The sequence below is a fragment of the Lissotriton vulgaris genome, chromosome 5, assembly GCF_964263255.1.
Source record: "Lissotriton vulgaris chromosome 5, aLisVul1.2, whole genome shotgun sequence".
In the NCBI taxonomy this organism is placed as follows: domain Eukaryota; kingdom Metazoa; phylum Chordata; class Amphibia; order Caudata; family Salamandridae; genus Lissotriton; species Lissotriton vulgaris.
In genome coordinates, this window is record NC_141693.1 from 1940165090 (window position 1) to 1940190695 (window position 25606).

At 46.4% G+C, this 25606-nt stretch overlaps 1 protein-coding gene across 1 annotated transcript in view; it reads right to left on the reverse strand.

Annotated features, from left to right (window-relative positions):
* The window catches only part of LOC147717812 (uncharacterized), a 363057-nt gene that overhangs the window by 28066 nt on the left and 309385 nt on the right, over positions 1 to 25606 (reverse strand). Inside the window, exon 17 of the mRNA XM_086924599.1 lies at positions 23318 to 23451. Within this exon, the coding sequence (XP_086780725.1) occupies positions 23318 to 23451 (134 nt within the window). The remainder of the gene's footprint in view (positions 1 to 23317; positions 23452 to 25606) is intronic.

Sequence of the window (25606 nt, forward strand, 5' to 3'; positions counted from 1 at the left end):
ATATACACTCTGAAAGGCCCAGAGCCAAGACCACAAGGGATTTGTCCGCTGCTTAAGACGTCAACCTCTTTCAAGTACCTGGGCATTGTTGTTGCGAGCGGGGAGGCGGAGTTCTTCGTGAATAACCTGAAACCACCCATAGATCGCCTGCGGGCAGACGTCAGACACTGGGCTGCCCTCCCCCTGACCCTACTGGGCAGGGCGGCATTATACAAGATGATGGCCCTCCCAAGACTTCTCTACGTACTGGAGAACACGCCACACATGGTACCACAGCGCTACTTCCAACAGATTGTGGCGCTGGTCACGACCCTGCTATGGGACACAGGCCCGGCGCGCATAGCATATGACAAGCTGGTGAAGAGCTGGTACGAAGGCGGCATAGCACTCCCCAACGTCCAGCTGTACTACTGGGCGGCCCAACTCAAGATCATTAACCACTGGATCCATACCCCGAGGAATGACCCGGCCTACCGGGCAGACTGGTCACAACTTGGGACGGGCAGCATGCTGTCCGTATTATACAACAAGTCTCAACTTAAGGAATTGATCGGCCCAACCAAGCACACAGCAGCGCTGTGGCACTCGGCGCAGGCCCGACTGGGATGGGCAGGCCGACTCACTAAAATGACGCCCCTATGGGACACCAAAGCGCTGGGGAACCTGAGAAACAGTAAGGGGTTCGAGCGGTGGGACGCAATAGGCATCTCCACGATAGGAGACCTCTGGGAAAACGACTCAGTAACTCCGTTTCCAAGCCTACAGCACCAGTACGACCTCGGACCCACAGAAACGTTTAGGTACGTCCAGATTAGGCATGCATTACTCCAGGCAATCCCAGCCGGCACCACACTACCGGACTCCTCTCCCTTGGAAGATAGACTGCTGACTGAATTCATGCTCCAAAGTGCCACCTCCCTTACATACAAAAAGCTAATTAACAATCTCAAAGACCCGACACTAAAACTCAAAGGGAAGTGGGAGGAAGAATTAGGTGAGACAGATGAATACGAATGGAATGAGGCCCTGGCGTCCCCGAGGGAGGTGGGAATCTCTAGTAAGCTCAGGCTAGTGCAGCTTAAAATCCTACACCGTGTATACTACACCAGAACACTGCTACACAGAATACAAAGGGCACCACACCCCTTCTGTTTACGAGGCTGCGGGGAGGAGGGGACACTGTACCACACGCTATGGGACTGCCCACACATACGCGAGTTCTGGAGACAGGTGCTCCGATCCATGTCCCAGGCCCTCAAACTCTCCATCCTACCCGAACCACGTAAATGCCTTCTTAACATCTGGGACCCTAATGACCTGGGTAGGTACGAACTGATCTGGGCGTCACTGGCATTAACAGTAGCCAAGCGGGATATTGCACAGAAATGGGGAACACACGAGCTGCCCACCTCCAGTCGATGGGCTAAAAACATGGACATCCTAATGGTGACAGAGAGAGCGGTTTATGTGCTCCGAGCGGCGCCCCGGAAATGGAACAAGGTATGGGCGGCATGGAACTTGTACAGAGGGGAACTTTGTGAGCCTCTGCCAGAGGATGAGGACTCTGACTCTGAAGGGGAAGAGGAGTGAAAGAGCGGGTGCGGGGTGAAGGATTCGGACAGTTGGCACAACGAAGTGGGCGGCGAGGCAATGGCCATTAAGGCACTATGATTACCAACACAGGGTATTACATACTGTGGGGAACATTCAGGGGATACGATGACACATGTTTGGGGGGGAATGTTGGGTAGTTAGTTTCTATAAGTTATTCAAAAAAGAGATATACTCATCGCTGACATTGGAGGAGGGGTTTCCAAGGGAACGCGCTGTACGACCGAATGTCATATGTTGAAAGCTTCTGTGAAACACATGATACAGCGGACATCATGCCTTCTTTGCGGAACTGTAACCTGTCAGTTAATACGTGGATACATTGTACAAAATGCAAGGTTACCTACCGAATGTATGCAATTGTTTAACCACTATTCCTTCCTAACAATAAAGTTTAAAAAAAAAAAAAAAAAAAAAAAAAAAAAAAATTTGTCTGTGAAGTATTACATTTCGTACAACACTCCTGTACATCATATCTTTCTTGCCCGGATAAAGCCTTGTTAGGTGAAACGTGTTGGCTGTGACTTTCTAAACAAAAACACAATAAAGATCAAGATTGACTTCAACAATGAAGAACCACAAGTCTTAAATCTATGTGAAATATGTGTTACTGATTGTAATTTAACTGAGATATATGTGTTGCCTCTCAAAAAAATCCTATGTAAAACTATTTCTTACTGGATGGTCAACAGTCAGCTGACCATTGAGGTGAGCAACACTCCCTTTTTTCCGAATTGATTAAAGTGACTAGTCCTGGCGATGAAAACAAGTTACTTACCTGTAACTTCAGTTATCCAGTATTGGTATCTTTCATAGATTCACATGCCTGAATCATTCAACGGTCGCCGAGGCGGGAGTCCCACGGTAAATAAAAAAGCAGTACCAAAGGTACATAACAGTAGTCGGCCCAAATAGGCCTGAGGCCTATTTGTTAGTAGCCTATCTACATCATTATGCTAAAAGAACCAAGAATTTGGTCACAACCAATCAGCTATAAGCACCCTCTAGAACCCTCTGCAGAGCCAGTTCTCCTCAGATTTTCGTAGCACAAGTGGGAACAAGTATCCCGAACTTAGAGAACTGACTCTCCGGGGAGGAGGGTGGGTGCCTGTGAATCTATGAAAGATACCAATACTGGATAACTGAAGTTACAGGTAAGTAACTTGTTTTCTTATCCAGTATTGGGGTATCTTTCATAGATTCACATGCCTGAATCAGAATAGCAAGCAGTATACCAAGTATACAGTTGGTTGCGGATGGTGGGAGACTTGTGCTGATAAACTCCCAGTTGCATCCATTATTTGTTACCAGAGGCTTGATCATGCAAACCTTCAAAGTTAAAACATGAGTTATAAGAACTAAAGAGACATGCATAGTAAAGTCCAAACATGGATATGTAAATCTCATACAAATCCAATATATCTACTAACGTACATATAAATATAACATGTTAAAATCACATAACCTTATGCATATCATGAATAAAGGCAAGCATAGAAAATATTTAAAAAGACAAAGGGTAACAGAAACTGGTATTAATGAAAAAAGGTAGCGTAGGACCAACTGTCCAAGTGCCGAACCCTCTTGACATGTAGACTAAAGGCAGTAATGTCTCGTGAACGTGTGGACATTTTTCTATGTCACAGCTCCACATATCTTCTGGAATTACTCCAGCCTACAAAGCTGTGAATGTTGATACTGTTCTAGTCGGAAAGAGCTTTGACTTTCCTCTGCAAAGGTTTGTTAGCCTTGTCATGGCAGAAAAGATGCTAATCATCTGGCTATTCTTGCCTTTCTCACAGCCGTTCTAAGAGTTGCTTGACCATAAACCATGAACAGCTGGCTGGATCATCTGATATCCTTAGTTTCCTGTAGTTAGAATCTTAAACAGCGTTAAACATCCAGCGAGTGTATTACTCTTTCAGCTGGAGCAGATGGATCTGGAAAGAATGTCTTTAATCTTACCGGTTCGTTAGAGTAAAATTGTGTTGGTACCCTAGGAATGGACCTGGGATTTGTCCAAAGAGTTACATAGTTCCGAGGAAAATGTAAAAATGAGGGGTTCCTTTATAGTGAAAACTGTGTTCTTACGAACCCTTTTTTCCGAGGTAAGAGCCAGTAAATGGGTCACCTTCCAGGTGAGGAATTTGAGATCTGGTTTATGGATCAGCTCAAATGTACACTGCATTAACTTTTAGCTTGCAATACTGAGTTCCCACTCTGAGAGGGTGCTCGCACTGGAGAGAAGGCTCGGAAAAACCCTTTCATTAACTGTTTGGCAAGTGCCGAAGAGCAGAAAAAGATTTTATTTTTTAATTTTTTTAAAAAAAAATCCTAAATCCGGAAAGAGCCGCAAGACGCATTTTGTTCGATGAAAAACTAAGTCCAGACTTGGCTAGAAGAGCAGATAATGGAGAACTTGTTCTGCAGTAACTGTAATTGAGTGAATGGCATTCACCTCACTCCAACCGCAAAATCGCTTCCATTTGAGGCGATAAGCCTTGATTGTGCCTTGGGCACGAGATTTGGCCAAAATTTCACAACAGTTCTTTGAAACGTTGACGCCCCTGAACTCTAACAAATGATAAGCTGGGCGTGCAAGTGTAATGACTGTGGGTCCGGACGAACCACTTGGCCTCCGTCCCCTGACAACATCATAGGCTCCGGCCGTAGCCGAATGGGCTTGCCTGTAAACAATAGCAGAAGTTCGGGGGACCAACATTGGCCAACGGGGTGCAATCAGAATCAGATGGTAACCTTCCAGCTTCATCTTGCAGAACACCTTCGGAACCAATGGTATTGGGGGAAAAGCGTACTCACAAACCCCTGACCATTGCATGGACAGGGCATTCCCTCTTGATCCCTGTTAAGAGAACCTGCTGGCATAATATTGGCCTTCCTTGTTCTCTCTGAATGCAAAGAGATCCCGTGCTGGCTTAACCTAAACTTGGAACACTGGGTTCACCTGTCCCTTCTCCGGCTTCCACTTGTGATAGTCTGACTAAGACATGCTCAGAGCATTGTGGAGAGCCCTGACGTGTTCAGCTCTCAAGACATCTTGTGAAATGTGACACCTCACAATTCCTGAACCACTTGCGAGAGTGTAGCTGATTTAGTTCCTCCTTGTTTATTGATATAATACATGCTGATGGTATTGTCGGTCTGGACTAGCACAGAGGAACCCTCAATCCTCAGGAGGAATGCTTGGGGTGACAGAACAGCGTTGTGGAGCTCAAGCCTGTTGATCTGCAGTTGTCTTTGAGACTATCTTCCTTGAATTCTGCAAATCCTGCCGATGACCTCCTTTATGGAGGCATCAGTCGTAAAAACTAACCCTGGAATGGTTTGCACCCATTGTTTATTGTTCTTGAAACTGTAGTTCTTCCTGAAAAGGTCTCATTTTGAGCCATGCTAAGTGTATGAGATGTATCGCTGAAGAGCACATCTTCATGAACGAAGCAAACATTTGAACTGAAACTGACCTTTTGAAGTCAACCTTGCCAATATTGAAAACGCAACTGGCGGTCGTGTGACAAGAATGCTTTGTTCTGGATTGTGTCTAATCCAGCTCCGAGAAAATACATTTACTTGGAGAGGACCTAACTGCAATTAGCTGTCGTTGAGAATCAGCCCCAGAGAAAAGACGAGATGGGTACATCTACTGTGGCAATCTTAGTTTCGTGTTCTGAAGGACCTTTGAGCAGCCAATCGTCTAGACAGGGGAATACTTGCCTTCCTCAAGATCTCAATGCTGCTGCCACTGGTACCAAGTACTTTGTGAAAGGCTCTTGGTGACGATCGCAGCCCAAAGGGGAGCACTTCGCACCTATAATGGGCGTCAGCCACGTGAAAGCAAAAATATTCGTGCTGTTTGGGGTGGACAGGTATGTAGAAATTCGCATCCTCTCCATCCAGAGATGCCATAAAATATCCTTCGTTTAAATAACTTAATTGTTGTGAAAACTAGGGGGAAGGGGACCCCTGGGCGGAGTAATATATGGCTGTTTGAAGAATTCCAGGGAGTGGCCATTGGTTACTAGGTTTAGAACCCATTGGTCTGACATAGTTCCCTGTCACTTGTAAACAAAAACCTGAAATCTTCGGGCCCACACGAGAAAAGGGTAAAACTATTGGAGCCCTGTGGGGATCATGGCTTCCTGTTAGTGCCTCAGCCTTGATACTTAAATCTCTTTCGACCACCCTGACGGGAGAAACTAGACAAACTATCTACGGCAAGATGCCTGGCTGCAAGGCTGTACTGAGATTGATACTGCTTATTCGGTTGGTTTTGGTATCCTCCTCTTGGTGAAAAAACTCCTTCATCTCGTTCCTCTGAAAGATCCGCGCCCATATTGCAGGGTGCTTAATGATCGTGCAGTATCAGTGCCAGGTTTTATAACTAAGAGGGCTTCATTAAAATGTTTACCAAACCAAAAACTCTTTATCATAGGCCATGCCTAGAATCTTTGCTCAGGGCTGAAGGCAGTAGCTTTATGGCCATCCCTGGCGTCTAAGCCCTGCCTCCGATGCTAAGTGACGGAGGTTGGTGTTCCCGATGTTCAAGGCGCAATCTAGTTTTGATGCGCCATGTTCACCTTCCAACAGAATCTTTCCTGCATCCCGCCTTCGGTCCTCAGTAATGAGGTAATTGAAACTCGCTATGTCCAAAACATTTGACGGTCATAACAACCGATCATGGATAAAGGATTGCCAGCTCTACTAGAGGCCGCTGCCAAAGTAGAGAAATATACCCCATAAGGTCCAGACGACATCCTTCTTTGTCAGGCGGTGTGGCGATAGGCATTGCAGGATTTTAGATTGCTGTTGAGCGGTCTATGAAATTACTGAATCTGGTCGAACGGTGGCCTATCAGACCGGATGGGCTGCTAGTAGGTACACATCATTTCTGTTCTATGCGCAGAAAAACTGCTGGAATAGATTTAGACTATTACAGGTACCACTCTCTTGATCTTCCTGCATACCTCCTTGAAACCATGAAGGAGATATTCTGTTTGCTCGCCTGTAGTTGGCAGTCAAAATCTAGCTGCTGCCCACTACATTAAAAATGTATATGATGCTGTTACCGCTGAAGCCATCGCAGCCAATTTCATCATAGACTTTGTCGTAGACATGGTTATGTAGGCGAGGTTATTGCAGACTAGAACAACGTCATAGATAACCGTCATGAGCAACCATCCTAGACGAGGCTGTCATAGACGACAGCCATATACAATGCCATTGAAGATGAGGCCATCATCAGTGAGGACATCCGTAGGTGAGGGTAACATAAATGAGGCCATTCGCCCTTCGTAGATGAGGCCATTGGTAGATTGGGCCATCGGTAGATGAGGCCATTGGTAGATCAGGTCATCGGTAGATGAGGCCATCGGTAGATGAGGTCATCGGTAGATGAGGCCATCGGTAGATGAGGCCATTGGCAGATGAGGCCATTGGCAGATGAGGCCATTGGCAGACAAGGCCATTGGCAGACAAGGCCATTGAAAGACGAGGCCATTGGTAGACAAGGTCATTGGCATATAAGGCCATTGTTAGAGTAGGCCATTGATAGACGAAGCCATTGGTAGGCTAGGCCATTGGTAGACTAGGCCATTGGTAGACTAGGCCATTGGTAGACGAGGCCATTGGTAGACGAGGCCATTGGCATACTTGGCCATTGTTAGAGAATGATGCTATTATAGAAGACAGTCATAGCAATACCATCATAGATGAGGTTAAAATAGGTGATATCATCCGTAGATGAGGCACTCCTAGATGAGGCAATCGAATGATGGCCAGCCATAGATGATACCATTCATAGATGGTGCCATGTGTAGTGTAGGCCATTCACAAATGAGGCCAAATGTATATGAGATTACCTTGATAAGGCTGTCATAGACGACAGTCGTAGCTAGGCATTGCCATTGTAGATGATACTATCAAAGATCAGGCAGCCATAGACGATCACCTTAGATGAGGCCGTCGTCAATGACCGTCCTTCGTTGACGACCATCGTAGACGAATGAGGCCGTCATCGACGACTGTCGCAGACGAAATCATCGACGACGACCGTCGCAGATGAGCCCAGTCGTAGACGAGGCCATCGTCGATGACCGTTAAGGCCGTCGTCGACGACTGTCGTAGACGAAGCCGTCGTCGACGACCGTCGTAGACGAGACTGTCGTCGACAACCACCGTGATGAGGCGGTCGTCAACGACCATCGTAGATGAGGCCATCGTTAACGACCATCGTAGATGAGGCCATCGTCAACGACCCTCGCAGAAGAGGCCATCGTCGACGACCATCAAAGAGGAGGCCGTCGCCGACGATCATCGTAGATGAGGATTATAAAGGTAAGGCAGTAATAGTAGACATGGAGTTATGTTATATACTCGTAATGTCAGGTCAAGAGGACTTCCCTGATGCAGTGTCAGGGATGAAAAGGGAGTTGTATCCTCTGCGAGAAGTGCCTATAAAGACTCAAGGTGAATCTTATGGCTTTTATGCTCGCCCTCAGTAGGCTCCTGGCGCGACTTCTCCCTTTGACCTCTCCTCATCCTCATCAGAAGTGGCAGATTGAAGTCTCTGACCCATAATAGTCTCATCTCTCAGAACGTGAGAGTTATTGAGGAAAAGGTTAGACATAAATCATAGTCTATTACCTTGTTCACTGCCATTCTGCCATATTACTGCCTTAATAGGGTCAGAGAAATGAATTATGATCTTGTAATCCAAAAAGAAGTAAAGCTGAAGAAAAAACTGAGCAGAGCTCAGGGAGACTCCCTTCACCCACGAGATGCGGTGAAAATCTGAGGAGAACTGGCTCTGCAGAGAGGGTTCTAGAGGGTGCTGCTAGCTGATTGGTTGTGACCAAATTCTTGGTTCTTTTAGCATAATGATCTAGATAGGGTGCTAAGATCTAGGCCTCAGGCCTTTCTTTTGGGCCTACTACTGTTATGTACCTTTGGTACTGCTTTTTTATTTACAGTGGGACTCCTGCCTCGGCGGCGGGGAATGATTCAGTCATGTGAATCTATGAAAGATACCCCAATACTGGATAAGCAGCTTTACTTTAAATTCCCTGGCTGCTTTACTCTCGTGTCTAGTTTATCATGAAAAATCCTCATTCTGTGGCTCTTGCTAATGCTTGAGGAATACTGCGCGCAGGCAAGGAAAGTATACACTGCTTGTCTGCAAGAAGCTTGTTGGGAAAGCCTGTAGAATACAGGCCGGGCCGGGTTTGGGCAACCCATCTGACAGGCACTGAGGTTCCGTGACAATTGTAAGTGGTGTTTTCGACTCGCACGAATATGGTCGAGTCTGGTATCTATGAACCGCAAATGACGAGTTTAGTAAGTGTGCGCAGTTTCGCTGTGCTAACTTAAACCGTTCGTTTGTTAGGTGGGCTTTTCATCTGTACCCACGGGTTCCATCTTAGATACGGCATCCATTTTGTCTCTTGCCCTCAAGTAGCCAGCGAACGGACGCTGTCCGCTTCGCGACCCTGGGACTCCCAAGATATTTGCGGAAGACACATGTTCTTTGTAAGTGTCTTTATGACGAGGGGGTTGCTACTGTAAGGCAGATGGCGCCGCTCGAGGCTCATCTTGCCGCACGGACTTATTGTCTCAGCCGTGCATCTCATTAGGCACGTCCCTTTGATGCTTGTATCTCGTGCTTCTCGATACCTCCCCTTTTACACCCTTTTCGATCTCCCCACTGTCTCCGTCTTCCTCTGCACCTGTCTTCGTTCCTGTATCGATCTACTTTACTGCTGATTGGAATTTGCTAATGGTGGGAAGATGGGTTTTTACAGTTGGGAACCGCCAAATGTTTCCGCACTTATGTTCCGGACCTTGTATGTTTCAAAGTGACCAAAGCGACCCCTCTGAGAGCGAAATGTGGGAACCGGATTGTAAACTTTTGTGTTCAATGTTAGCCTATGGGTAAAAACTGTATAAAAGGAGCGATCCACAAAACCAATTTGAAGCAGTCTCCCCGAACTACACTCGATGTACTTCCTGTGACTTCTGTGTTCCCTGCAGTAAATAAACCTTGACTCTTTGACGCCGAAGGAAGTGTCCCGTGTCTCTGTGACTTGTACGCCGGAGCAGGTTACCTACGAAGGTTTCAGGTGTTGTGCCCTGGCACCGCTGGGTCCAAAAGAACCCAGTCCTTCAGTTGGCGCCCAACGTGGGGCTGCAACAGTGGTACCGGTCCAAGCCCGACGATCGTGAGGAACTTCGTGTGAAATCTCCGAGGGAAGGTGCACCCCGCTTCATCGATCCTGTTGTCGAAATAAGTGGCCCGAAGACTTTTCCCGCGAAGATTCCCGCCTCCTAACGGCTGCGACGGACTGCTGCCCTGACTGTAGACCTGTTTTGGCGCCTGGCGTAGACCTTGGTATAGCGAGACGATTGACGGGCCTTCCTGAGGACGCCATTGATCTTTGAGTTAAGTATTTGTGGGTCGCTCCCAGAGTCCTTGGTTGTAAACACTTTAGCGAGTGTTTTTGTTGTAAACACTTTAGCGAGTGTTTTTGTTGTTGACACTTTAGCGAGTGTTTTTGTTGTACACGCTGTGTGAGTGTTTTTGTCGGTGACACTTTGCTAGCGTACTTTGTTGTTGTATTTGTTTGACGACTGCAGCCGCCAAAAACCGAGGGTTTTGTTCTTTGCTGGGACTTGGTAAATCCCGTAACCCTTGAAGTTTGTGAAACTCGGCTAGTGTGCAAGATGCCTGGTCGCAGTACTTTGTTCAGTTGTTTTAGACCTTGTGGTGCGGATTCCCTGCTGGAGGACTCGTGTCCGATACCTCCGGTTGGAACTCCTACTTATGACCTATATAGCAAACATGGGCTAGGCCCGATTGCTTTTAACGATTATTGGATAAAATATACAAAGACAGACGGCGATCTTCGTTGGCCACCTCACGGTAGCTTCGAAGCGTCGATCTTAGATAATTTGGAAATAAAATTGTTTGAACGCAAATCTAGGCCGGCCATGTTTGATGCCTTTCGGTTGTGGCGCAAAGAAGCCCGACAGAAAGAGATCAGACAGAATAAACGTAGTCAGCGAGATAATGTTGCTACCATAGTGAAGAAAGCTGAGCAGTTTCAGCGTGATAAGGAGGATAAGGATAAGGAAGTGTTTGAGAGGCTACAGCGTATGTCCATAGATAAATGCTATCCTGCTTTGCCTACGGAATCGGATATGAAGGAAGAGGCAGTTGAGGATCCTTTAATGTCCTATCTTATGAAGTCGCCTCCTCCGTACGTACAGGGTACCGCAGCTCCTGTGGTCCCTGCCGTACCTGTTCTTCCACCTATCGTTCCTCCGCCTGTTCCTCAACTTGCACCCGCTCTTCCAACTATTCCTGCTCCTTTGCCTGTTTCTATTCCTACTGCTCCTCCGCTTCCACATACTCCTGCTCCCGCTACTGCTCCTGTGTTGTTAACCCCTGTTGTTGCTAATGTCTCTACTCCTTCTCTTGTTAGTCCTGTGTCTTACTCTTCTCCCTCTACTCGTAATCGTGATTCTCCCATTGCGTCAAACTTCTTTCAGTCGCTCGGACCTGTTTTTGGGTCTGCTGGTTCTGATGGTCCTCAGAGACGTAGCCAGCTTCCTGGTAATAGAGAACGTGTTGCGCTATACAATATGGCGATGGGTTGGATGATAAACCCTATTAGAAATCCACCTCGTGTTGTCCTCGAAACGTTTGATCAATTCAACATACCAACTCAGAGATATGTGTTTGATGAAATGTGCAAGTTCTTACATGATCAGATAGTGGCCAATGCGCCTGACGAGGTGTTGACCGCCCTGTCTGAACTTCGGCTTCAGTTCGCAACTGGACTGATAGTCGACACTAATGTCCGACGTGCTATTGAGCGGTTGCTATCTCTTCGCCCCGCTCCTATTCCTCATGCATTGTTCGTTGAGGACATTGAAAAACAATATGAGTCTGGCCAATATCCTATGCGCGAAGTTCCGCCGGTTTGGGTACCAGCTGATAATACTGCTGCCCAGCCAGTTCCGGCACATTTCCAGAGAGTGTGGATACACCTCCCGTGGAAAAGATCGGAAGTGCTTCAGGTGAAACAATCTTTGCCCGATCCTCGCAAAAATCCTGCAGGGTATTACAAGGAATTATCGCAGCTCGTAGACGCTACGGTAATGAATCTTGCCGATATCGATATGTTGTTTGGCAATGTCGTACCGCAACCGGTATGGGCTAAGATTCGTCACCAAGATCACGTAAATGAATTAGGTGGTGATTGGAATGCCCTTACAGCGGCAGACGCTGGACAAGCGGCTGCTACTAAACCTGATCAGTTGATTGCTGATCTCCCCCAGCGAATCATTACATTAATGAAAACGCTTATGCCAGCTATGAGGGTAAATTGGGACAAGTTGTCAGCCTGTAAGCAGAAGAAAGATGAGAGTGTATCAGACTTCTTCACGAGGTTTGAGGAAGCATTCGTTGATCATAGTGGACAGGATATGGGTACTGAGGGTGGACAACGGTTGTTTGTGGATAAATTCGTATCGAACTTATTGCCCGACTTGAGCAATAAATTGAAGAATTCAGAAAGTGCATGGGCCGTTTCTACCTCAGCTCAGATATTGGCTACGGCACAATATTACGAAAATAGAGAAAAAGAGGAAACTGACCGTGCTGATAAAAAGACGAAAGAGCTAAAAACTAAAGTGTTGTTGCAACAAGCGTATCCGCCGCGTTCTAATCAGAATGCGCCTCAACAGAATAGATCGCAGTCGCAATCGAATCGATCGCAGCCGCGTAATGATTCCTCTTTTCAAAGATCTTCGTTAGGGTACAATCAATGTGCTTATTGTAGACAGGAGGGACACATTAAATTTAATTGTCCTGCTCTCAATGACCGTAATAGTGGTAATTCATCTAAAGGGAGCCGTGGTGGTTCACAGCAAGCATCACGTGGTAGAGGTCGTGGTGCTCAGAACGATCGCTCTGACCATTCATCAAATTCTAATAACTGTTTCGATCAACGTGGATCATCGCAAGGACGATCTGCGCAGTACAATGTAGACGATTATTACGTCGATCAGGGAACTGACGATAATAATTACTAGGACAGCCAAAGACAAGGAGAGGGAGTGGTATCAGTTCCGGTTGATCAGAGAGGGCCTTACGTCGCAGTTGCTACATCGGGCGTCGTTGAGCCTTTTCTGTTGGACACTGGTGCAGCGAAAAGTTCTATCATGCATTCGAAACTCCCTGGCGCACCTTTGTCTGGCTTAACAAATGTTTCCGTTGGATTCTCTGGCGCCCCCGTTAGCAATCCAGTTTCACGCCCTTTGCCCCTTAAAATTGGGCCTCGTGAGCTCGAAGCTCCATTGATTTTGACTACTGGTTGTGGCGAAAATCTTTTGGGTCTGGATTTGCTTAAACGTTTGTATGCAACTTTGTATTGTTCTCCTGCGGGTGTAAAGCTTACGTTCGGAGAGAGAGTAGTCTCTCCCATGTATTTGTCTCTCGATAAGCTTCCACCGGAATTGAATTCTCTTCCTGCATCTTTGTGGGCGACGGGTCCGAATGACGTGGGCCTACTTGATATCTCCCCTTATGTTGTTCAGTTGAAATCGAATGTGCGATTGCCACGTATTCCCCAATACCGTATCTCCCTTGATGGTGAACGAGCTTTGTTAGCGATCATCTATGATTTGATCGAGAAAGATGTTATTGAGGAGACTCGGGGAAACGTGTGCAACAGCCCTGTACTGCCCATTCTTAAACGTACTGATCCTACCAAACCACCTGTTTATCGTTTTGTTATCGATTTACGGGAGGTAAATAAAATTGTGGTTCCTCAATTCCCTGTTGTGCCTGACATCACGGCGCTACTGACTCTGATTCCAGCTACTGCTGCATGGTTCTCGGTGATTGACTTGAAAAATGCGTTTTTCAGCATCCCGATTGCCGAAGAGAGCAGGGACCTTTTCGGTTTCTCTCTCGGTGGACGTAGCTTCCGGTTCAAACGCGCTCCTCAGGGCTACTGTGAAAGTCCATCGATTTACAGTCAAGCCTTGAAGGGTCAACTGGATGCGTTTAGGTTGCCGGTTGGTGCGGCTTTAATCCAATACGTCGACGACTTATTGGTGGCTGCTGATACTCAGGACATTTGCAAAATTGCTACGGTATCGTTGCTGCAACATCTCTGTGAGTTAAATCATAAGGTGTCACCTTCTAAACTCCAATATTGTTGTCAAGAAGTAACCTATCTAGGTCACTTATTGTCAAAGGAGGGAAGGAGATTGACCCCAGAGAGAATTGCAGCGATTGCGCGAATGGCTGTGCCACAGACCCAGAGAGATGTGCGTGCCTTTCTAGGTATCACGTCGTACTGCAGGCAGTGGATTCCTAATTTTTCATTGCTAGCGAAACCATTGGTGGCTCTTACGTGCAAGGATGTTTCAACTCCTTTACCATGGACGGAAGAATGTCAGGAAAGTTTTTCTGAATTACGTGATTCATTGTGTTCGGCTCCTGTGTTAGGTACCCCTGATTACAGCAAGCCGTTCACGTTATATGTTCACGAGAGGGAAGGTTGTGCTTTGAGTGTTTTAACGCAACCTTTTGGTGGTAAGCAACGTCCATGTGCATATTTTTCCTCGACCTTAGACCCAGTAGCTAGAGCATTGCCGAGTTGTTTGAGAGCAACTGCGGCAGCTGCGGTCTCCATCCGACAATCAGCAGGATTGGTCATGGATAATATGCTTACGGTGATGGTTCCGCATGCAGTCGATACTCTTTTGAATCGAACGAAAACTCAGCACTTGACGAGTGCAAGGTTATCTGGGTACGAATTGACGCTCTTGGCAAGCCACATTCAGATAAAGCGTTGTAATGTCCTAAATCCGGCAACTTTGTTACCAATTAGTGCAGAGTCAGATGAAGTAGCAGAACATGACTGTTACTTGCGGACAGAAGAGGAAACAAAAGGTCGAGTGGACCTTAAAAACACCCCATTGGAAGACCCGGATGGCACCCTGTATGTGGATGGGTCATGTTTTAAGTTGCCGAATGGCGATGTGACTACTGCTTATGCTGTTGTAACGTTGAATACTGTTGTTGAGACTGCGAGATTGAATCAGAATTCTGCCCAAGCTGCAGAGCTGATTGCTCTCACTAGAGCATGTGTGTTATCAAAAGGGAAACGTGTGAATGTGTACACCGATAGCCAGTACGCTTTCGGTGTAGCGCATAGTTTTGGACGATTGTGGAGAGAGCGTGGTTTCTTGACGTCGCATGGCACGAAAATACAGCATGGCCAGCTTGTGAACGATCTTTTGGATGCATTGACTTTACCTGCACAAGTTGCGATTGTTAAGTGTAGCGCGCATCGTAGAGTTACGGATGATGTTGGTCGTGGTAATGCGTTTGCAGATGAGATTGCTAAGGAGACTGCCCGGAACCTTAGCACTCGAATGTATGTGACGAGTTCGGTTAGGTGGCCTACAGAATCAAGTATGTGTGAGAATACTATAGAGAGTGTGAAAGCAATACAGAATGAGGCCACTGATACTGAAAAGACGAAGTGGAAAGAAAGTACGGGAAAGTTGGATGTGAATGGTTGCTGGATTGATTTGTCAGATCAGAAAAGATGGATGTTGCCTGATGCGTATGTGCTGGCCGTTGTGACAATGGCACATGGGTTAGCACATATTAGCGCGAAAGGTATTTGCAAGTTGTTGGCTGCTGTGTGGAAGAATGATGGCATTACGAAATGTGCTGAACGTCTGGTGAAGAATTGTATGGTGTGTATAATGTACAATCCTGGCAAAGGAACCCCAACTCCCCCTGGCAGTTTTGCTCCTCCTTCGTATCCCTTTGAGGTGATCCAATTGGACTTCATCCATATGGAGCGATGCAATAACCTGAAATACGTTCTGGTTGTGGTTTGCGCATTCTCCCGATGGATTGAGGCCTATCCCCTCAAAGATAATACTGCTTTGTCTACTGCGAAAATCCTACTGAAGGAATACTTTCCTCGGTATGGAATGCCTAGAGTCGTGTGGTCAGATAACGGAAGTGAGTTTGTTGGAAGTGTGATGAAGAGTGTGTGTAAGGGCCTTGGAATTAATCAGAAATTCCACAGCGCCAATCATCCTCAGTCAGCTGGATTAGTTGAAGGGTACAATGGCACCCTTAAACTAAAGCTAGCGAAGATTCAGGCTACGACTGGACTTTCGTGGCCTGACGCTTTGCCTCTAGCATTACTGTCAACTAGGGCGACTGTACACTCCCGAATAGGGCTTAGTCCCTATGAAATAGTGTTCGGCCGTCCTGCGAATGTGTGGGGGGTTCCTAGGCCAGGAATATTCTCTGTTCTTGAGTATCCGATGTTGATTGACTACTTACATGACTTGACTGCTAAACTGAGGTTAATTCATCAACAGGTTTACGACGCCTTGCCGACGCAAACGGAGGGTCCAGGCCACCAGCTCCAGCCCGGGGATTGGGTGGTTACTCGTAACTTCTCACGAAAAAAGAATCTGGACCCCCGATTCACCGGACCTTACCAGGTGCTCCTGGCCACGAGGACTGCCGTTCGTCTTGAGGGGCGGAAAAATTGGGTACATGCTACCCATTGTAAACGAGTCCCTATTCCTTTGCCGGCAGACCCGTGGGTGAGGAAAGGTATTGCGTCAACAGAAACAGAAACATTGCCGGCGTTTGTACCTTTTAGCGACGCACAGCTTGTTGGAGAACCCTCAGCGCAGCAGAAAGCCACTGTTGAACACTTGTCAGCAAAAGACTCAAGACCAGATCAACAAACTGATCAGCAGGACGCTGTCTCTTCAACGGATCCTTTGTTCGACGAGCAGACACGTCCCGGGAAACATCGATATTCTTTGAGATCTCACACTAAGGACAAATAAAATATTTTTTTTTTGCTTTGCTGAAATTGATAACTGCAATATCCTCGTTTCCCATGATCAACTTTGAACATTCGTATCATTGAAATTTTTTGTACATATATCAAGCTTCCTTCCTTGTATCTTTTTACTTCCACAGCTGAGAAAAATTGTGCATATATATATACATATTGTGTATTGAAGGCCGTAGGGCCGCGCGCGTACTTCCTTCTGGACAGTAGGTCTTGACGCTAGGTTAAAGGCCGTCGGTTCCTAGGAACTCCTGGGGATTGACTATTGCTGCACAGAACGGAGTGCGTCAAGAAACGTTGCGGACGGTCGTAGGGAATGGCATTTTCGAAGCTGAATGATTTGGAAGGAGCTCAGGCGTACAGAGTCAAGCTGCAGAAACTCAGTCGTACCAAATGTTTTATACTTCAGTTGTTTGTGTTGTTTTTGACTGCTTCTGCATTTTTGGCGGGTGGGGTGTATTACACTATGTCTTACTTTTTACTTGCTACCCCTACTCCTACTCCTTACCCTAACATTACTTCTACTACTTCTACTGCTTCTCCTCATTCTTTTCATATGTTACCGGAACACGAGCAGGCTAGACGTGTAGAATTCCGCAACAATTCCTTTATTCAGCTCCTCCATCAGCATCAGTTAGTGGTTAACACTACTAATTGTTGGGTGTGTGGGTTGATGCCACATACTACGGGTAAGGGAATTCCATATCTGGTGTTACCGTATAGTTCCCAAGGGTCAGCTCGAGCATTCCAAACAATGTTTCGAAGCGCACTGGGTTTCAACCCCACTCAAGAACAACGTTCCCCCAACTCTGGTCCTACCTCGTATCAGAGGCTGCTATCGATGGCAATAGAGGATATGGAAGATGAGATCCATGATCCTTTTCTTATCCCTAAAGAAGAGGTACAAGCCTATAGGGTCCTAAGTAGAGGGGAATATAGTATGTTCACTAGTGAAAAGCAGCTTAAAAGCTCGCCTCCAATATGGGTCGTACCCCACACTGGTAATATTTGTCTCGTGGGTCGTGGTTCGCACGCCTCACTTGGAGCAAGTGCTTGCACTGAAAGTTACGTTCTGCCAATGTTCCCGTCCCCTGTGTTTCTGGCTGCCAAGGGTACATACTTTATCTGTCATGATCGTGCATACACATGGTTGCCCGCAGACTTCATGGGCTCATGTTTCATTGCAAATCTGTTGCCTCCGACGTTCACTGTAGATGCCGATTATCATAAAACTAGAGTTGTACGAGGCGTAATTAGCGAAGAGGATACTGCCGGTCAAGAGGCAGGAGACTTTTTCAAGGGTTTCCTCCCGTTTTGGGGACCTATGGTTAATAGTAGGAACCTGAGACATTTGACTCGAGTGGTAGAATCGACAGCTAATATTACTGCCAGTGCCCTTGGTAATATCACCACAGAACTTCAGGCGGAGAGACTTATGACGTTACAAAACCGTATGGTTTTAGATGTCGTCTTGGCAGATCGCGGTGGGGTATGTAAAGTGATCCATTCGAGCTGTTGCATTTTCATTCCAGATAATGCTCCTACTGTCTATCAAGCCATCTCGAAGTTGCATAAGATCTCCGAATCCATACACGTGGATGTAGGGGATTGGACACTACTTGGATGGTTTTGGGGCCTGGTATCGACTTGGGGTTGGAAGATTCTGATGATCATCGGGGTTGTGATAGTGTTCCTGTTCACGTGTTGCCTTTGTGTGCAGTGTGGTCCTGCCTTATGTAGCCTCTGTGCTACAACGTGTATGAGACAACCATCTGTTACCAAGGGGACTCGATTGGACAGAGCTATGCTACAACAACATCTTGATGGTCTGAGGAATATCGAATATGATTCCGACTAGTGCTTGCCTACATGAGGGCAAAAGGAGCGTCTGAGGTTCCGTGACAATTGTAAGTGGTGTTTTCGACTCGCACGAATATGGTCGAGTCTGGTATCTATGAACCGCAAATGACGAGTTTAGTAAGTGTGCGCAGTTTCGCTGTGCTAACTTAAACCGTTCGTTTGTTAGGTGGGCTTTTCATCTGTACCCACGGGTTCCATCTTAGATACGGCATCCATTTTGTCTCTTGCCCTCAAGTAGCCAGCGAACGGACGCTGTCCGCTTCGCGACCCTGGGACTCCCAAGATATTTGCGGAAGACACATGTTCTTTGTAAGTGTCTTTATGACGAGGGGGTTGCTACTGTAAGGCAGATGGCGCCGCTCGAGGCTCATCTTGCCGCACGGACTTATTGTCTCAGCCGTGCATCTCATTAGGCACGTCCCTTTGATGCTTGTATCTCGTGCTTCTCGATACCTCCCCTTTTACACCCTTTTCGATCTCCCCACTGTCTCCGTCTTCCTCTGCACCTGTCTTCGTTCCTGTATCGATCTACTTTACTGCTGATTGGAATTTGCTAATGGTGGGAAGATGGGTTTTTACAGTTGGGAACCGCCAAATGTTTCCGCACTTATGTTCCGGACCTTGTATGTTTCAAAGTGACCAAAGCGACCCCTCTGAGAGCGAAATGTGGGAACCGGATTGTAAACTTTTGTGTTCAATGTTAGCCTATGGGTAAAAACTGTATAAAAGGAGCGATCCACAAAACCAATTTGAAGCAGTCTCCCCGAACTACACTCGATGTACTTCCTGTGACTTCTGTGTTCCCTGCAGTAAATAAACCTTGACTCTTTGACGCCGAAGGAAGTGTCCCGTGTCTCTGTGACTTGTACGCCGGAGCAGGTTACCTACGAAGGTTTCAGGTGTTGTGCCCTGGCACCGCTGGGTCCAAAAGAACCCAGTCCTTCAGCACACACTCGCCCAGAGGAGCCCACCCGTGACTCAGCGCCTGCAGCGTGTAGGGCTGGCCCTTGCAAATGAACATTAAGAGATAGTTAAACCCTCCGATGCATTACCTGACCAGGACATGGTGACACCGCTGTACAATGCCTTGAAGGATATGCTCCCTACTAAGATGGACCATCCTCTCCCGGGGGCTCATTGGCAAACTCCAAACTCCGCCCTCTTAATCCCTTGATGAAAAGTCCATGGCAGCAGGTCTCACAACTGCGTTTTAACCCCCTGCTGGTGTCTTAGTATGCAGAGTTTACTTTTTAGGTCTCCCCCTAACTGTCTCACCAGACTATTATGTTTATCTTTTGTTTGTATTTAGTTTTTGCAGATTTATTTGGCACAAACTCGCCCAAAAGTATTGGAGAGCCTTACATCAGCACCAGGAAGGTTACATAAGGTTAGATTCACGTATTGTAGGTATGGGGCGATTACATGATTTGCCCAGAGTCACATAGTATGTTGAGCCAATGCCGAGACTCGAACATGGCTAATCAGTATCAAAGTCGGTTGACTGATTCATTGATGCGTTTCCACCCACTCCCTCCATCCCCCACTGGTCTTTTATTGTGAACGGTGCAACAAAAGTACATGGAGGGGCCCTCCTCAGGACTCACTCAGGAGCTCTCAGGCCAGGTTACTGTGCTAATAGGGCCCCCTTGAGCTTGGGCCCCCCTACGCACTGTGGAGGCTGTGGAAGCCTTTGCTACTCCACTGGTTATTGTGTCATTCACGTTACTCCAACGCACCATTGCTACAGCATAGGGCAATCGGACAGACAGCCCACCTATGCCATTGCCTCCCTTCACTTGAGCATATTATGCACCCCACCTTACAAGTAGTTGTATTGTAATACAAATACAAGTCTTCCCCTTCTTTTTATTTTCAATGGCTTTTTAATTTCTTTGCTTCTTTGTATTTTTGGTTTTATTGCCCTCACTTGAGTGACCCTGCTTTTCTACTCATAGGAGTCCTAGCAGCTTCTTTTCCCCTTCCCTCCCCTTCCTCTTTTCGCTTTTCCTGTTTGTCCTTGCAACTTCTCTGCTTCACTCTGCCTAGCCGCCTATATGTGTCTGTAAACAAAGGAATACTGGCATTTGTTAGTTGTCTGGGAATTGAAACAAACAAAGACTTCTGGATATTTTTGAAGATGTTTTGAAAAATTCGAAGAATAACTTTTGCTTCTCAATACGCTTCACACTGCTCTGGTATGTGGGGGTGCTTCAGACAGTTTCGGAGAGACCCTTTGACATAAGGAGGAAAAGTATGTTTACGTGACAGGCAGAGGCTTTAGCATCTAAAAGTCTCATTTTAGGAGTTGCCTGCGTTGCCAGAGGCATGCCTGAAGCACAGTTTACATTCACTTCATGCAAATCAACAGAGTGATTTCAGAGAGAAATTTGGCGTATTCCCAACATGTACTATAAACATAGTAAGATAGAAGGATGGTTTAGCGAGTTTTACGGTCACCACTGACAAATGCATGGATTGGAAGGTCAAGCGGTCAAATCTGATTAAGTTCGTCTGCATTCCATCCTTCTAGGGTCTGTAAATTCAGTACCATTAAATAGTAGCACCAATGTATTGGGTAATGGTAATACTTAAAGCATTTAGAAATGGTAGGAATGTACTACATAAAATCAACGTCTTATAATAGCAAATAGGGTTTGACACAAAGGAACACAGAACCTCACGACAAATTAAGAGAGTGATGAACAACAGCCAATAAGAAGGTAATCCTGCCCCCTCCCCAAACAAACAAGATGTAATCTTCCTCAAGTTGGCAAAGTGGCTCAGTAACATAACAGCTTGTAGTAAACATTTTGTGGCATTTGTAAGTCACAATTTAAAATCCCAAAGAGGCCAAATTACATTTTCATCTATCTTTCTGGGATGGTAAATTAATTACCATTAAGTTGTTTAACAGTAACACTTACACTCAAGGAAACACCTTTGAATGCAAACTTATTACCACATTATGAACACCGTTACCCACTACTGCCAGCATTATCACCACTGTTACTGCCACCAGTAGAATATCTCCCACTTTAACCTCACATTTAAATACACACCAAACCCAACCTTCCTTAGGAAGATCCCTTCACACTTCCATCATCAATCCATCCATACTGTGTAGTGATCAGTAGCAGTGGGCAGGTCCTTTACCCTCTGTCACTGGAGTGGGGCCTACAGGCTCACTCACCTTTTAACGGTTCAGCTGCTGTATGCTTAACTCACCCATGGCCTACTTCAGGTAGTTGCGGGTGCTGTGCAGAGCAGGAGTAGTGACTCTGTGTTTGAGGTACGTGTACCCGGTAAGGGTACGGTACAAGTGTGGAGCAATGCTGTGCAGTGCATGTGCGGAAGGTACATGTACTAAGTGTATGTATGCCTGAGAAGAATACATTACGAGAGATGTAGTGCTGTGCAGTGCATGTGTGGATGAAGCATGTGATGGGTGTAAGTGCGCTTGCATGGTGTACAATGCATAAAAGGCGAAGTGTTATGCAGCGAGTACATGGTGAGTGTGTGTGCTGGCAGTGAGTGTGTTTGTAAATAACGCACCCTGGTTAAAGATAGAAAAGCTTCAGTGCTGAACAGTGTGCTTGCCGAGTGTGTGTACTGAATACATGTGTACATGTAAGGGTACAATGCAGAGCAGTCACTGTGGTGGACCGAGAATGTGCTGTGAATGTACACTGTGAATGAGTTTGTCTGCAATTATACATTACACGGAGGACACTAGGTTTTATTTTGGGAAGCCAAGGCCTGCCTGGTGAAGACACGAGGAGAAGAAAAATCCTCTCAGACAAATTTGTGGATCAATTTCAAGCATAAGAAGTCATTCTAGGAATTTCACTGAGATACTTCATATTTCCACTGCACAACCTCACACCATGCCACATAATTCTACGCCACACAATTCCACAACAAACAATTCCAATCAAACACATCTCTCCCTTCCACTTCCAACAACCTTGTCAACTCTCCCCCACACATCCACTGCCCCTCTCATTTCTACCTCACACTTCCACTACGCCCTCTCATATCGCAATCCCACAGCCCCCTCTAATCCCTTCCACTCCCTATCTCCTCTCTATAATGCCTACTCACATAATAATCAAATTTTCTTTCCCGTGCCTTATCAAGGTTTCTGTCCTTCAAACTTCACTCCTCCTATTCTTAGTATCTCTGCTTCGTACGCAGGTCCTCCCTCTTTATGCACCTGTGGCCTGCCTTCCCTCTTCTTTCTCTCTTTCTAACACACTCTTTCTGCTCCTCTGTCTTGAGTTGAATCACCACTTCGAGCACAAACTACCTATCCCTCGCTATCTTCCTTTCTATCTATTCTGTGCAGTTCTCACCCCTATCGATTCACCATGTCACATTATTCCACTACACCAATACACTCCACACCACACAATTCCACAACGAACTTTTACAATACAACCCACATATTTCCACTCCACACCATATACATCCACTACACTCCAAACCAAAACACATAGGTAAAAGACATTGTCATTTACAGTGCCAATAGCTCTAGCTCTCGCAAATGCAAGACCAATTGGGTTGCAAATGCTTGTTTTATACAGTGTTCATGAGCTAGGTTACTCTTTTCTAATCATATCCTAGTTTTTAGAGAAAGATGCACTAATATGCTCATTTACCCAAAATCAAAGAAGTGCGCTAGAGAGAAACTATGGCTAGATCTCACATATGCGATTTCCAGACCCAACAACCTCTCCATTAAGTGACATTCTTCAAGCCTTAAGCAACATCTTAACATAGACAGCCCACTTCAACCTATCCACTAGACAGCGTCTGCCCCTGTGCAATAATGGCTTGAGTCCCACAGGTGGAAGCGATCAACTTCTGGCACATTAAGTCAGTCAGGTAACTACATTGAATACTTTTTGGTTGTAACTTACTTGCCGAGACCTTCATGAATCGTTAGATTGTGTCCATCGAGGGAATATTCTATCCATGGATCATCTTCCTCTTTCTCTTCCATTTTACTGGGGTGTGAGTGGGCCTTTGCCGCCATGTGCCATTTGCCAGAAATCTACCAAACAGAAATTAACATGAAACACGATATAGATTCTGTATCTTATCCAGCTGGTACAGACAGAGCAGGGGAAGCAGCAGGGATCAAGGGAGGTGCTCGGCAAGTGAGAGTGGCTTGGGGAAGGACAATTGGTGCAATGGTTCAGAGCCTTCCCCTGCTAAAGAAAGAGCCTTCGATATGTAGTTATGTAACTGCACAGGGACAAAGAGACTTCCTGATCAGGAAATACCACCACTAGGACAGGGCCAGCCATTAAAATGGCACATGGCTACACAACATGTCAACTCTTGAACTGGATGACTCAGGGTTGGCACAGGAATACAACACTTGCCTGCCTTGCTGCTGACACGTCCAGTCCTGCTTTCTCTACAATCTGTAGCAAACATATTTCTACAGGATATAATACATTTGCTGGGTGGGTGGGGGCCAGCATATTATTGAGGCCTTCACATTTAGCACCTCCCTGCTACAGTCTTTTTGGCTTCATATGGGTCTTCATGCTCAGTGTCCTTCACACACTTCAGGTAAGTGAAAGACATCCAAGCTCGGCTTTCACCCATACTTATTAGTTTACAACCAGTTTCATGAAATGTACCAATTGTGCCTACAATGCCTGGGGCTGTGCAGCTGTCACCAGACCGTATGTGATCACCAGAAATGAGCTTTAAAATGCTCTAATCAGAGAGAGTCATGACCACATGTTGAACTCTACAAGCTGTCTACTGGGCAGAGGGACTGTGCTTTGGCTGAAAAAGAGAGGTTCTATTGCCCTTATTGCCTTCTTGGAAAGCACTTTTAGCTTTTTTGGAATGTTGATACAATAGTTAGGTTATCGTGACAAGACAATGATAGAGGTTATTGACCTGATTGTTTCATTGGGAAAAGTCTTGTTGGATGCAGTAGGTCTGACTCAGTAATCTAAAAAGTTACAGCAAAGGCAGTAGGATTATCATATTTATAGTGAAACATATGTCAAAGCCAATAGACCTTTTTTTATTTCCTTATCGCGCAGGGCCTTCTATACCGGCATGAAGCTGTGCCTCTGGGCCTGAGCATTAACAGTGAAGTCTGGGAGGAAAGTGACATTGCCGTTGTCAATCTTCACTGGAGGGCCGGCCCTTGCTGTTTGTAATATTACATCTCTGTCCCGAAAGTTAAAGACTCTTGCAATTATAGGTCGTGGGGGAGCACCAGGTTGTGGATGCGCGCCCGGGAGTCTGTGGGCTCGTTCAATGGAAAAGCACCTAGAGAGGCGTTTAGGTTGTAGTTTGTTGAGCACCAGGTCCTCTACAAAAAGATCCATAGCTGGTCCTTCCGGTTTTTCAGAAACCCCCAAAATGCGAATATTGTTCCGCCTAGCCCTCCCTTCATAGTCATCCAGAAGTTCTTCCATCTTTTTCTGTTGATCTTGAAGCTGGGTGACCTGCCCTTGTAGAGTAGAAGTGTCGGACACTAAAGCTTTCGTCGTGACCTCCATATCCTTGACTCAAGAAGGATTTTTTTTTAAGATCCGCTTGAAGGAGGGACACTTCCGCCGCCTTCATGGAGGAAAAGGACTATCCCCCATTGGCCTGTCGGGGTTCCAGGTGCATCTACCAGATCTGGAGATGGTATGCTCTGTTTCCGGTTGCCAGGTGAGGCAGGCGTTAGAGCAATGTATTAAATGTGGAAGGTCGCGATCAGTGAGGAACAACCACTCACATGGTCAGTCTGGTGCAGGCCACGTTGTGAATCAGACCCGCGGGAGGAGGAACACCACCCCCCACCCCAATGTACTGGGCAAGTCAGGAGGTTGTTGTGCTATTCAATTCTCTGCCGCAACCTCCGTCAGAGGGGGGAACAGCGGATCAGGCATAAGCGAGGTCCCAGTGCCGCCCGCGACACACGCCTGGCCTATAGTGCCAGTCTTTTATAAGCCCTAGAGTACCGGCCTGGAGCAATAGGGCAGTCTGATGCCTTCCCTTCTGCTGGTGCCGCAGTCAGGGATCTTTGGGTACAATATAAGGCTCTGTAGGCCAATGTCGGTTACCTCTTCTCCAGCTACGGTGTCCCCCACGAGATCAAAGGCAGATGTAGGTAGGCCTCAAAGCCGGGGACTCAATTGATGAAGTTCCGCCCAGCGCCTTGCACTTGTATTCAGTAGTAGGAGCGC